This window comes from Ursus arctos, unplaced genomic scaffold, assembly GCF_023065955.2.
Source record: "Ursus arctos isolate Adak ecotype North America unplaced genomic scaffold, UrsArc2.0 scaffold_9, whole genome shotgun sequence".
In the NCBI taxonomy this organism is placed as follows: domain Eukaryota; kingdom Metazoa; phylum Chordata; class Mammalia; order Carnivora; family Ursidae; genus Ursus; species Ursus arctos.
Window position 1 is genome coordinate 515,704 of NW_026623111.1, and position 13,438 is coordinate 529,141.

The 13,438-nt window shown below is 47.2% G+C and overlaps 1 protein-coding gene across 1 annotated transcript; it reads right to left on the minus strand.

The window, feature by feature from the left end:
- Positions 1–727: 727 nt before the first annotated feature.
- On the minus strand, positions 728–12,860 carry LOC113245684 (transmembrane emp24 domain-containing protein 11). Its single transcript, XM_026485868.4, has 5 exons — positions 12,557–12,860; positions 8,045–8,145; positions 2,934–3,059; positions 2,133–2,279; positions 728–947 (listed from the first exon to the last, which is right to left on the minus strand). Exons 1-5 carry the CDS (start codon positions 12,597–12,599, stop codon positions 798–800), a joined length of 567 nt encoding a protein of 188 aa, XP_026341653.2. The 5' UTR covers positions 12,600–12,860; the 3' UTR covers positions 728–797.
- Positions 12,861–13,438: the final 578 nt, after the last annotated feature.

Sequence of the window (13,438 nt, forward strand, 5' to 3'; positions counted from 1 at the left end):
GAGAAAGATGGACGTGATGTTTCACAGCACCTCTCCTCGGATGGTGCCCCGCGCCCTCCGTGGCTTGGGGAGTGGAGTTTCCATCCACATGCAGGTGGCCTGCTGAGGCCCAAGCGAGAACACCGGTTCAGAGAAACCCGGCCATTTGCTTGTGTGGAAAAGGGTGCCCTTGTGCGGGGAAGTAGAAAAAGCAGAGGTTCAGGACGGCTACTTCCTAGGGGAGTGCAGTGGTGGGGAAAGGGTGTACTCTCTTTGTCCAGTGTCGTAGCCGAGAATGTCATGTGACCACCGGGCCTTGAAATGGGGCTGGGCCAAACTGACCTGTGCTTTGAGTGTAACACCTGCTTGGGTTTCCAAAACTTCATATCAGAAAAGCAATGTAAACTATCTCAATAACTTTGTACTGTTTCCATGTTAAAATGGTAATATTTTTGATGTTTTGGGTTAAGTATATATTATGGGTTAATTTTAATTAATAATTATGGGTAAATTTTACCCTTCTTAAAGAAACCTTTTTAATGTGGCAACCAGAAAACTTAAAACTTACATATGTAGATTACATTTATATTTCTATGGGACAGTGCTGATTTAAACCAAGTTAGAATAAGAACCGGATGACACGCTTATTCTATCCAGCTCAAAGGCTACATAGTTAAAGTAATATTTTATCAGTGTAACGTTAATTTCAATCTCTGATCATCTTTGAAATCATAAAAGCAGTACATGGTTATGAATGTATTTTGATTTATTAACAGAAACATTATGCAAATTAGCAGGTCGTTGTTTGTCTTAACATTTTAAACGAGTTTCTTAGCTATAAAGAAGTCTTTAAGGTATTTCATTTGGAAAATTCCAATTGAGATAAAGATTAATGTTTGTACAAAAGCCCACCATAAAACGTTGCTATTTGTATCTTCACTGATCATTCGAAAATCTTCTTCACGGTCCTAGGTGGAAGAGAAACAGGCAGGTTTAGTTTTTTTTAAGTATTTATTTATTTATTTTAAAGATTTTATTTACTTGAGCAAGCGAGAGAGCAGAGCGAGTGAGAGAGCACGATTGGGGATGGAAGGGCAGAGAGAGAAGAAGCAGACTCCCCACTGAGCAGGGAGCCCGATGTGGGGCTCGATCCCAGGACCTTGGGATCATGACCTGAGCCGAAGGCAGATGCTTCACCGACTGAGCCACGCAGGCGCCCCAGTTTCCTGAAGTATTTAACTGTGAATTTGAGGGGAAGGTGCTGTGTGCTTTGAAGATGTTTGATACATCCCAGTTAATACACCAAAGTGCAGTCTGGTCTTCTAAGTCGGGTGTGTTGTTAGCTAAAGACAAGGACTAAGGCCGCCTGGGGGGCTCAGTCGGTTGAGCATCTGCCTTCAGCTCAGGTCATGATCCCAGGGTCCTGGGATAGAGTCCTGCATCGGGCTCCCTGCTCAGTGGGGAGACTGCTTCTCACCCTGCTTGTGCTCTCTCTCTCTGACGAATAAATAAATAAGATCTTAAAAAAAAAGAAAGACAAAGATTAAGAATCAACCTTAAATAAAACGTATTTTTGTATTTTCATGTAAAATATCCGCTATTTGATCTGTTCTCTTGTACATTTTATTTCTCACCATCGAGCCAGTGAACGTCAGCCAACAGTGATAGATCTTCACACGTGGCGTCCTTCCTTTACTTCAAGCTGGCACTGTGCCAAGCACACCTGTCCTCCTCTCATTTTCCAGGTAAGGAAACAAGGCTGGATTTGACCCCATGTCTGACCAGAGTCCACGGGGCACAGTGACCCGGGAAACACACAGTGTCACAAGACTAAAACTGTGATCCAGAAAATGGACGTGCTGGCCTCTTCATACACGTAGGGTGTGACTGGGAGCGCTTATTTATTCTTTCCGTGAGGCCCACACCCTAAAGACAAATGAGCGGCAGTCCCCTTTCCTAGCGGAGCTCACAGGCTGGCAGATAACGAGAAGATAGTGAAAGACTGTTCTTTCCTTTCACGCTGAGTGTCCCCCCGGTGCTAGCTCAGAGAACGACCCAGGAACAACAGTTTGTTTTTTCCGTGGTTTGGGGCTTGTCTCTAGAACTGCATTCCTGCCAGGAAGAGAGAAAATTAGCTGAAGAGGCAAACTGACCCTTTGGTAGTTTTGTTCTTTGACTATTTGCTCAATTTGCTCAATTAGATGTTCCAGCTTAAAGCTAACTTCATTAACTCTGTCCTTCGCTTGAGCAAGGCCTGCATCAAGGTCACGTTGTCCAACTCGAATCTCTAAGTGGATGCGCTGTACGAACAGTAAACAGGAAGAAGCGTTCTTAGGACAGCTGCACTCTGTCCCCCGACTCCTGCCCTGCCCCTCTCCCCTCCCTCCTCAGGAGCGGCCGAGCTTCATCCTCCTCTCTCACTGCCCGTTACCCCAGCCAGACTCCTTCGTAATGATCACGGCCTGACAGGGTACTTAGACCCTCCCAAACATCAGATTTACTATTAGGTAAATGCTTTTGGCACTGAAAGAATTTGATGACTTTTAGGAAAATTTTCTTTACATATGACTAAATTTCTGATCCTAAAGTACAGATTCTCTTCGTCTGCTCTCAAAATAACCAATCACCATCTGCCATATAAGAGTTTTATTTATTGGAATTCCACTTTTAATTTACCCTCCAGCCTTTGCTTGTTTTCAGGCCTGAGTAATCACAGTTCTTTTAACCTTCCCTCACGGTTCTTGTTTTCCAAGGCCTTTAATCAACGCTGTGGCTGTCCTTTGAACCCCTTCCAAGCTCTCCAGCTCCCTCTTTGGTTGCTGCACTGAGATCTGGGCACAGGACTTTAATAAGTTCCCAGCCAGTCCAGGCGTAATGGTTCTGCATACCAGCGTCATGCCTGAATAGTGCTGATGCCCTGTTCGTCAGCAAGGACATGGGAGGCGTGTACTCACCAGCTTACTCCCACCAAACGACACAAGCCTCGTAGAATTAGATTCCAAGCAAATGATGTGTTCGCCTGGTGAATGTGAAGTAAAATAGAACCTTCCTTGTGGGCCATATAACTTGGACAATAACACCTAGGATTGAGGATTTCCATAGTTTAGATCTCCCCTGTTTAGTAAAAAATGTGCAGTTCCTAAAGAAGAAATGGTCAATAAAATGAAAACTATGTATCTTTGTCGGTAAAAACACACACCCACACCCAGAGGAAGCTATCCCTTATTTACTATCAGATTGGCAAAGATTTAAATAGAAGCGTCAGGGACAGTACTGAGAAATACTGTCTCTGAACACTGACTTGGGAACGTAAGTTGAACCGCCATTTGGAAAGCAGTTCAGCAATATGTATTAAAAATGAAAGTGTATGTAGCCATAGACTCACTGGTTCTGCCTACGGGCATTTATTCTATGGAAATGCACGAATAGACAGAATTATACGTAAAGTGATATTCATTGTGGTGTTTTTGTAATGGCAAAGTTGCATTCTTGAAATTAGTACCTTTCAGTAGGGGATTGATTAAATTTAGGCAAATCCAAATAAAGGAATGTTATGGGGCAAAAAAAGAGAATATCATACCCATATCTGTTCTGTACTGAAGGTCTCCATGATATCCTGTGTTAGAGCGGTGTGTAAAGGATCCTGTTTTTTTATTTTAAAAAAACCACTTGTAAAAGTACACGTGTGCGTGTGTGTTTCTATAAGCCTGGAAGATTCTGAAGAGCACACACCAAGCTTTTAGTTGGTGTGTTTGTTGGGCAACTTTGATTCTCTGTTTAGCTAATTTCTATACTGTTTGCCATTTTAAAAACAGGTATAGGACTTCTGTCATCAAGGAGTTTGGAAGTTGCCACTCTGTCCTAACAAGTAAAAAGATGAACACAGTGAAAACCAATTCTTTTCTAGGTCTGTCAGAGAACTGAGTCCACAGGGTAAACCCCTGCCCGCCAAATTGGAGGGACAAGTAGTGCACAGGTTCACAACTCACCAGAGCAGAAAGTCTGGGCACCAGTACTGGGTTCCTTGCACCTAGCACATGGTGTCCAACTGTCAACAACAACATTTCAAGGAATACTAGATGGGAAAAAAACAGGTGGAAGAGACACAGCGAGCATCCGACCTGGATTCAGACATGGCAGGGATATTGGAATGATCGGACCAGGAGTTTAGAAAAACTGATTACTGTGCTAAGGACTCTAACAGGAGGAGTAGGCAGCATGGGAGGACACATGTAAATATAAGCAGAGAGATGGAAATTGTAAGAAAATTTTAAAATGCTGGAGATGAGAAACACTGTAACAGAAAGGAAGAATGCCTTTGATGGGCTGATTAGACTGGACATGGCTGAGGAAAGAAGCTCCCCGTGTGGGGATATGGCAGTGGCAATTTCTAAAACCAAAAAGCAAAGAGTGAGAAGAAAATGGGACGACGATCCTCAGACTGTGGGACGATTGTTAAAGGTGTCACATCGACACAATGGCAACACCCAAAGGAGAAGAAAGAGGAAGTAATGTAAGAAATACACAGAACGATAATAACAGAGAATTTCCCCCAGTTAGTGTCAGACACCAACCACAGCCAGGAAGCTCAGAGAACACCAAACAGGATGAATGCCAAACCAAAACCAAACCAAACCAAAAAGAGACCGTACACCTAGGCATAGCATATCTAAACTGCAGATGTCAACAATGAAAACACCTGGAAAGAAGCTGGGGGGGACACCTTAGCCATAGGGGAGCAGAGGTAAGAATTACACCTGACTTCCCTTCAGAAACCATGCAGGCAAGAGAGAAGAAACCCACCAAATTCTGTATCCTGCAAAATTCTCCTTCAAAAGTGGAGGAGAGCTAAAGATTTTCTCAGATGAACTGAGGGACTCTGTCGCGGATAGACCTAGCTTGCGAACTGTTAGTTTCTTCAGAGAGAAGGATAATGATACAGGTCAGAAAGTCAGATCTCCATAAAGAAAGGAAGAGCATCGGAGAAGGAGTAAGTGAAGGTAAAGTAAGAACTTACTTTTCTTAATCTGATAGGTAATCGTTTGTTCACATAACAGCAACAATGTATCTGATCATAGTTTACGTCTAAGTGACCTGGACGACATCACGACAGAGACGGACAGGGTGGAGGAATTGGGAGTGCTGGGTCATTCTAAGTGCTTGCACTCCCTGTGAAGAGGACCTGTTACTTGAAAGTGCACTTGGGTTAGTTGCAAATACACATTGCAAACTCTAGGGCAACTGTTTTTTAAAAAGCTAGAATAGAATTGATAGAAAGGAGATAAAATGGAATCACCTAAAATAATTAGAATCACAAAAGATAAAAAAGTGGAAGACAAAGATAGGAGCAAAGAACAAGGGCAGCGAATGGGAAATGGGAACAAATGTGTGGGTGTTCACCCAGTGATATCGCTAATCACTTTGCCTGTGACCCTGAACCTGCCGGATCTCGCCGGATCTCGGATCTCAGAAGCTATGCAGGGTCAGGCCTCTGAGTACTTGGGTGGGAGAGCCATAATCACTTTGAATGTCAGTGGTCCACTTGTACCAAGTAAGAGATTGTCAGAGTGGATCAAGAAACAAACTGTGTGTTGTCTACAAGAAACGCACTTTAAATATAAGGACACATGTAGATTAAAAATTCGGGGGTGGAGAACGACGTGTAGGCTAACTTTAACCTTACAAAAAAAGCCGGAGTGCTCGTATTAACCTGCGACAGAGTAGACTTCAGATCAAGGAAGATTATCAGGGATAATTACATGATGGAGCATTACATAAACACAAGGAGGTCAATTATCCAAGAAGACAAAACAATCCTCGATGGGTAAGCACCTAACCACCGAGCAAAACGTATGAGGCAAAAACTGACAGGACTGCAGGAGGAGGAGGAGACCCTGAGGCGCCTCGCTCAGGAGCGGGCAGATCCAGCAGCAGGTCAGGAAGAACCTGGTGGAACTCAGCAGCACATCAGTCAGCTGCACCTGCCGCAGAGCACAGCCTGCGTCATCAGCAACAGCAGGGTGCACACATTCTCAGGCTCACCCAGAGCACTCACCGAGACGGGCCACGTTCTGGCCACGAAACACACCATGGCACATTCAAAACAGCAGAAACCATCAACTACTTCAATAAAATAATGTAACAGAAACCACACGACAGTCTGCTCTCCGAACACAATGGAGTTAAGGCAGAAGTCAGTAACAAACAGCTTCGTCGATAACAAAGTTCCCAAAATATGTCGTGATTAAGCACATTTCTAAATAACACATGGGTCGAGGAAGAAATCCTAAGAGAAATTTAAACACATTTTGAACGAGGAGAAAATCGTGGGCGGACGGTGAGGCGGGCAGCACCGGGGCCTGTCTTCCCACTAGGCCACGTGACACCTTAGAATCTGTCCGATGGAACTACCGTGGAACTCTGGCGTCTACGGGAGGCTTGTAACTTCCAGGGGAAGCCGTACGGGGTAAACTGTGGTCAGTTTTGGTCAGTGTCAGCTCTGAGCACAGTAGCCGCTACCCGTCCTCATCCCTACCCCAGCCACGGGGCAGGCCACTGTGCACGGGTTGCTGGACAGCCCGCACTCCCGCAGCGTGTGGAAGCCAGGGCGGGCAAAAAGGACCCTGTCCTCCAAATATCAACGATCTTCATAGCTTCATAGCATACAAGGGACCCTCAGTACGGATATCAGCAGACTTGGGGCGCCTGGGGGGCTCCGTCAGTTAAGCATCTGACTCTTGATCTCATCTCAGGTCTTGATCTCACTGTCATGAGTTCAAGCCCCGTGTTGGGCTCCATGCTGGGCATGGAGCCTACTTAAAAAAAAAAAAAAATAACAGCAGACTTTTGATGAGAACCTTGGGAGGCCAGAGGGCAGGGGGTTGATACACTCAAAGTGCTAAAAGAAAAAAAGGCCAAAAAGCACATGAAAAGATGCTCATCATCACTACTCATGAGGGAAATAACTGGATACAAAACGCCTGTGTTTGTATAGTACGTGTATGTTGTTACCGTCTGCCCCGCCTTCCCTACCAGCCACGTCACCCCGGGGGCTGTCAATCACGCGCCATAGGAATGGACAGATGGTCGAGGTGGGCACCTTGGAGTACTCCATGCCCCAGACACACAGACCCAAGTAGAAACTGTCAGAGGCCGTGGCGGTGCCGATAAGGACCTTAAAAGGGATCTCGTAAGAAACTTTGAAACTAGGGCTGTTTCTTGTTCTTCAAAATGGGAGAGCTTTCTTGAAAATCAGGCCTATGGGGTGAGAATTTTGTCTCTCCTCAGTCAAGAAGAGGGTTGGGTGTGTATTAAGCCCGTGATCAGTATTTGTTGGATGCTGAATGAATTAAAATATTTCCCTCCCTTGTACAAGGGGGTATTGTTCCAGGCAATTATATTTTTGAAGAACAAACCTTCTCTATCTTAAAAATAGTGACTGGGATGTTCTGTGATGGTTTTTAGTTCAACTAAAATTTGGATTCAGGGGCGCCTGGGTGGCTCAGTCGTTAATGTCTGCCTTCAGCTCAGGTCATGATCCATTGACATCCATTGTACAGATGAGAAAACTGAGGATTGGAGAGTCAACTCCCTGCTGAAGACTCAGTCCACACTTTAACTTGGCTCTGACTCCAACATTCACGTTGTCTCCACTGGACCCTGGTGCCTCTTCTACCCCTGCTGACCCCCGAGCGAGCAGCAGGTCTGAGAGACCAAACAGACCCAGAGGCTGCCAGGGAGGAAGGGGAGCCAGCCAACCTGGCCCGCATGCTTAGGTGAGGCCGTGGCCCCGCAAGACCAGCAAGTCTCAGGATGTGAGTGGGAGGCCTATTACTCTTATTGTTTTAAAATATTTTATGTTAAGTTCTCCACTCTTGAGCTAGACGGCAGGCGCCCTCCACATCTCTGTGTTGTTCCTTTATTCAGGACTAGACACATTAAAAATTGTCAATTCTGGTTAATGAGTGTGATGCAGAGGTTTTTCTTAAAGTTTGTGGGGATACATGACATATGAATTTTTAGCAAATGAAAAATTGCAGTAACAACACATAAAAGAATGTTTTACCTCATCGTTGTAAGTTGTAACAGTCACAAACATTCCCAAGCCAGGAGCAGATTCAAGGAAATCCTGTCTGCGTATGTCCCATTGCTGTATCTTGAAACTCCCTGTTTCAAAAACATAAGACATTTATTATAAAGTAAGTATAGGAAATAGTTGCATATGATCACTGATAAATGACTTTATTTAATTCAAATTATCCAAATCACAAACTGCTTTAGCCTGGGATGAGGTCATGTAGCTGAGTGGGAAGACCCCGGGATAAAGAGGAAGGCGTGGGCTCTTGCTCCCATGGGACTGCCCCACTCTGGACCCCGCTCCCTCGGAAAATGGGGACAATATGTGTCCCTCCTCAGCCTCAGAGTTTCGAGGACTCCTGAAAAAATGAGAAGCCTGTGAAAGCTTTCTATCTAGAGTGTAAACTTCGTGTGGGTGGGACTTCCCCACGTCCCCAGCACTGTCTTTGGTTTCTTCTCCGGTAGCTCACCCAGCACCCTTCCTTCCCGAGGCAAGGTGTGTCCTGTCGAGTGCTTCCTATCCCCCGGCCTCGCCCTCAGAGGCTCCTGCTGAGGTCTGCGTGCCTGAAAGAGCCTCCCACTTCTCCCTTTCAGTATATGGGAGCGTCCTATGGCTTAACTTGCCCCTTGAGCCCTTGCAAGGTTCCATGGTAATGAAAAAAGTTCATGTTTACTGAAAGCCATTGAAAAAGAGCTCACAGGACCTTGTGCGTGCCGGGTACTGTGCTGAGCACCTAACAAGTCATCCCATTAATTCTCAAAATGGGCTCCAAGGAGGTATTTTTATTCCTCCAAGTTGATCAGTATATCATGAGCTTCCACGGCGACAGCACTGTTCTAAGCTGAGGACAGAAGTGAACAAAGTAGGGACTATCTTTGTTTCCACAGAGCTTTCATACAGACAGCAAGGAAATAAGTATATCACGTGGGAGATGTTAAGGATGCTGTGAGAGAAAGCAGGTGAAAGGGATGGGGGCTTTGACTATCACACGGGGACGTCAGGGAATGCTTCTCCCAAGTCTGAGCAAAGACTCAAAGGGAGAAAGCAGGTGAAAGGGATGGGGGCTTTGACTATCACACGGGGACGTCAGGGAATGCTTCTCCCAAGTCTGAGCAAAGACTCAAAGGAATGGGGGAGGAAAATATGTATATAATTTATACTAAGTATAGTTATAAATATGTTTAACTTATGTCTCAACATCACACTCAGTGCTAACGATTTAGCAAGCATTCTAAGTTTATACACAGTCTGAATTTTCGAGACAACACTATATGTAAGTGATACTATGTATATTTTTAAAAGAGTTATTTATTTATTTTAGAGGGGGCGGGCGGGGGCAGAGGAGAGACATTCCAAGTAGACTCTGCACTGAGCGGGCAGCCCCGTGTGTGGCTCAATCCCACAACCCAAGACCTTGACCTGAGCCAAAACACAGAGTCCAACGTCCAACAACCCACGGCACCACCGAGGCGCCCCAGTGATACTATTTTTATGACAATTTTACATATGATGAAACCAAAACATAGAAAAAGTAATTTGCCTAAGGTCACACACTAGCAAGTGGCAGAGTCGAGATTCAAGCCCAGGCAGTGAGTGCCTTTCCCCTTTCTACCACATAATGCTGGCTCCTCCTGGGGAGAGATGGTCCCAGGCGGGAGTGTACGCAGACGCCTGGGGCAGGAGCAGGCTTGGGGAACAGCGGAGTGGCGGGAGAGAATGGTAGGAGATGTGGTCGGGGCGCGGCGGGGCCCGGTGGCCGAGGGCCTGCACCTTGTGTCAGGATCTGGGGAAGCAGCTGGTTGGAGGAGTGAAATGACGTGGCTTTCACTTGGAAATATTAGTTGTGTGCGGGGAAGAGTGAAGGATCAAGAATGAGCGAGTCTGGGTGACTCGGACCAGTGCAAGTGGTGAAGGCTGTAAGAAGTGTTGAATTCTGCGTTATTGTCCCGATTTTACAGGTGGGAAGGTGATTCCCAGGTAAGGTCACGTAGGGCAGTGTAGAGCTGCAGCCGCAGAGTTAGCATCGCCGTGCCTGATTCCAGAGCCACGGGCGCAGGGCCACGTGCTCCCTGGAAGACGAGGCCACGAGTCCCAGGCAGGGGCCTGAGACACGCACGTCACTTGGGTGCTGACTGTAGGGAGCAGCGCCTGCCGAGTGCGGCACTCGGCGAGGGGGCACCTGCAGACCCATTTCCTGGGGGGAGGACCTGCAAGGATCTCCAAGCCCTGCCTGCACTTGGTCGAAGAGCACGGCGCTGTGTCCCTCCCGTTTCTAAACTGTGTGAATGTATATTCTGTGTTGCGCAAAGGGCCCATCTCAAAAAGTATCAGCGATGGTTCTAGGAAAGATGGAGTAGGTTCCCCCCCCCCCTTGCTAATGACAACCGAAGACCTCGGGAAGCACGTACAGAGCAACACTCATTAGACCCTGAGAGGTGGGAAGGGAGCCTGGCTGAGAACCTGGAGCCTAAAGCAGGGCTCAGCCGCCATGCCAGGCGCTTCCCGCCGCGGCCCGGCCTGGGTGCTGGGGGCGCTCCGCAGACCGCGTGGAAGGACAGGGAGGGAAGGAGGGGGAGCCAACGGGAAGAGAACACCTGCTCCGAAAAACCTGCCTCCTCTGGCCAAAGATCCGGACTCGGGGGTCTGGCAGGACGCGGCCCCTCGGAGGACCAGCGCCCTCCCTGCCTCCCTCCCGGCACTGCTAGACGGTCAGCAGGGGCAGCACCCCTGCACCCTAGACAGCGCAGGGCGGTTCCGGGAGGGGAGCGGGGGACAGGGACCCCTCCCTCTGCTCCGAAGCCCAGCTCGCCTCTGAGCCCCTCATTGGCTGAGCTGTGACTGTCTCTCATTGGCTAGGCCGTGACTGTTTCTCACTGGCTGGGCCATGACTCTTTCTCATTGGCTGGGCTATGGCAGTCTCTCGTTGGCTGAGCTGTGACTGTCTCTCATTGGCTGGGCCGTGACTGTCTCTCATTGGCTGGGCTGTGACAGTTTCTCGTTGGCTGGGCTATAGCAGCCTCTCATTGGCTGGGCCTGACTGTCTCTCATTGGCTGGGCTGTGATGATCTCTCATTGGCTGAGCTGTGATTGTCTCTCATTGGCTGGGCTGTGGCAGTCTCTCATTGGCTGGACTGTTGCTGGGGGAGGAGGAAACCTTCCTTCCTCCTGCTGGAATAGGAAAGTGGTCGCTATGGCAGCGTCCAGGTGCAAGGTGCATCTCTTCCCGTTGGGTCTGCCGCTGACCGCTGACCGGGAGGGTAAGGTGGGAGCCCCCCCCCCCCATGCCTGCCTCCAGACTCCATTCCAAAGGACAAAAAAATATATAAATGGAGAGCGGAGAGAAACCGCGCATCACTGATAGGGAAGCAACAGTTTGAATGACAGCATATTTCTCATCAGAAACTTGGAGGCCAGAAGAAAGTGGCACATGTTGACAAAAGAATTGTCAAACAACACTATATCCACGAAAAGTATCCTTCGGAATGAAGGCAAAATATTCTTAGGTCAAGGAAAATCAAAAGAATTTTTCCCCAGAACACCTGCTTAAAACAATTGCTAAAGGATGTTCTTCAAAGAAAACGATAAGGAAATTTAGAACACCAGGAATGAAGAGAAAATAATGGAAAGAGTAACTAGGGAAACGACAACAGAGCACTCTCTGTTCTTAAAATTGTTTGACAGCTGAAAGCAAACAGCATATATAGTATTGCCTGATGTGGCTCTCAAAGCACGTAGAGGTTACACTGAACACAGCTGTGTTATAAAGGGTGGGGAGCGCAGAGGCACGTGGTCGTAAGGCTTCTACATTCCTCTTGAAATGACAAACCATGGATCCTTGTAGACTGTGATAAGTATGCTCTTTGTAATCCCTACAGCAACCACTAATAAAAACTATACAAAGATATATAGTGAAAAATACTATAGATAAAGCAAAAATGGGGTATTACAAAACATTCACGTGACCCACAGGAAGCTAGGAAATGGAAAACAGGGACAAAAACAGAGGGAGCAAAAAGAAAAAACCAGTAAAATAGCAGACCTAAATCCTGACAAAATACATTGCATGCAATAATTACATTACATGTAAATGGTCTGAACAGAGATTAGACAAAGATTGTCCGAATGGATTTTTTTTTAAATGGCCCGACTACTATGTAGTGTATAAGAAAGTCACTTTGGATATAATGCTATATAGGTAGGTTAAAAGTAAAAGGAATAAAAAAGGTATGCCATTCTGATGTTAATAAAAGAAAGCTTGAATGGTCCTATAAGTATCAGATAAAGTAGACTTCAGAGCAATGAAAATTACCAAGGACAAAGAGGGACATTACATAATGATAAAGGGGTCCTTTCACTCAGAAGACAACCATCCTAAAGGCATAAACAGTTTGAAAACACATGAAGTAAAACAATGAGGAGAAGTAGACAAGTGCACAACTGTGCTTGGGACTGCCAGCCAGCAGGTCAAAGGGCTGAGCACCACCAACCCGCAGGACTTACCTGGCATCACAGAGCATGGCCCCGACAAGAGCAGAATATGCATTTCCTTCCAAGTACTTAAGGGAACATTCACCAATTTGAACAAGAAAGCCCCAAACTTGATCAGGCACCTTTGCTGAAGCAGCTGAATGTTTCTGGAAGGAGCACAAGGCCAGGCTGATGGATCACCTGGAAATCTCTCTTTCTGGTATTTCCCATTCTGGGAAACATGCCAGTCTTCCTCCTGGTCCACCTCCAGCACCTCCCCCTGCCTCTCAATGGGAATGGTCAGTGTCTTTGCACCGCCAAGTACCCTAACCCCCCTGCAACTCTCCCTTGCTGCCCTGCCCCTAGCTGGAGTGGTAGGGGTGTCCCTCCCATTTCTCTGGGACTTCGTTCTTGTTGCTGTTCCCACACTTGCCCGTACTGGGCTGCTCCTGTCGGCATGCCAATGTTTGAGCAGTGGGGCAGTCCCCTTGTCTGCACTCCACGGTGCTAGAGCTCAGGGGCACCGTAGTCCTCTCTCGTGGGCCTCTTGGGCCTGACGAGAAGCTGGGGGCAGTGTCTGGCACTAGGGCAGGAGCTCAATAAGGTTTTGTGAATGAGCGAGTGTCCCACAGCACATGTTCAATGAAGGTTTTGAGTGAATGGGTGCCAGTTGGGCCCATTGTTAAACGCCAGTGTTCCTGGCGTAGTGCCTTGAGTTTCCAGAATGAGTGAGAGTGGTTTCTGCTTGCTTTGCCACTTTCTGCTGGCCCTGAGCATGTCCCCCCTGCAGCCCTCGCAGCCCCCCTGGCGAGAGGGAGGGGAGGCGGGAGGTGTCGTGCCCCTGGGCTGCCACCAGATGGCAGTAGAGAAGCACAGCTCACCGGGAGTCACCGAGGGAGCGGTCACCGTGGTGGG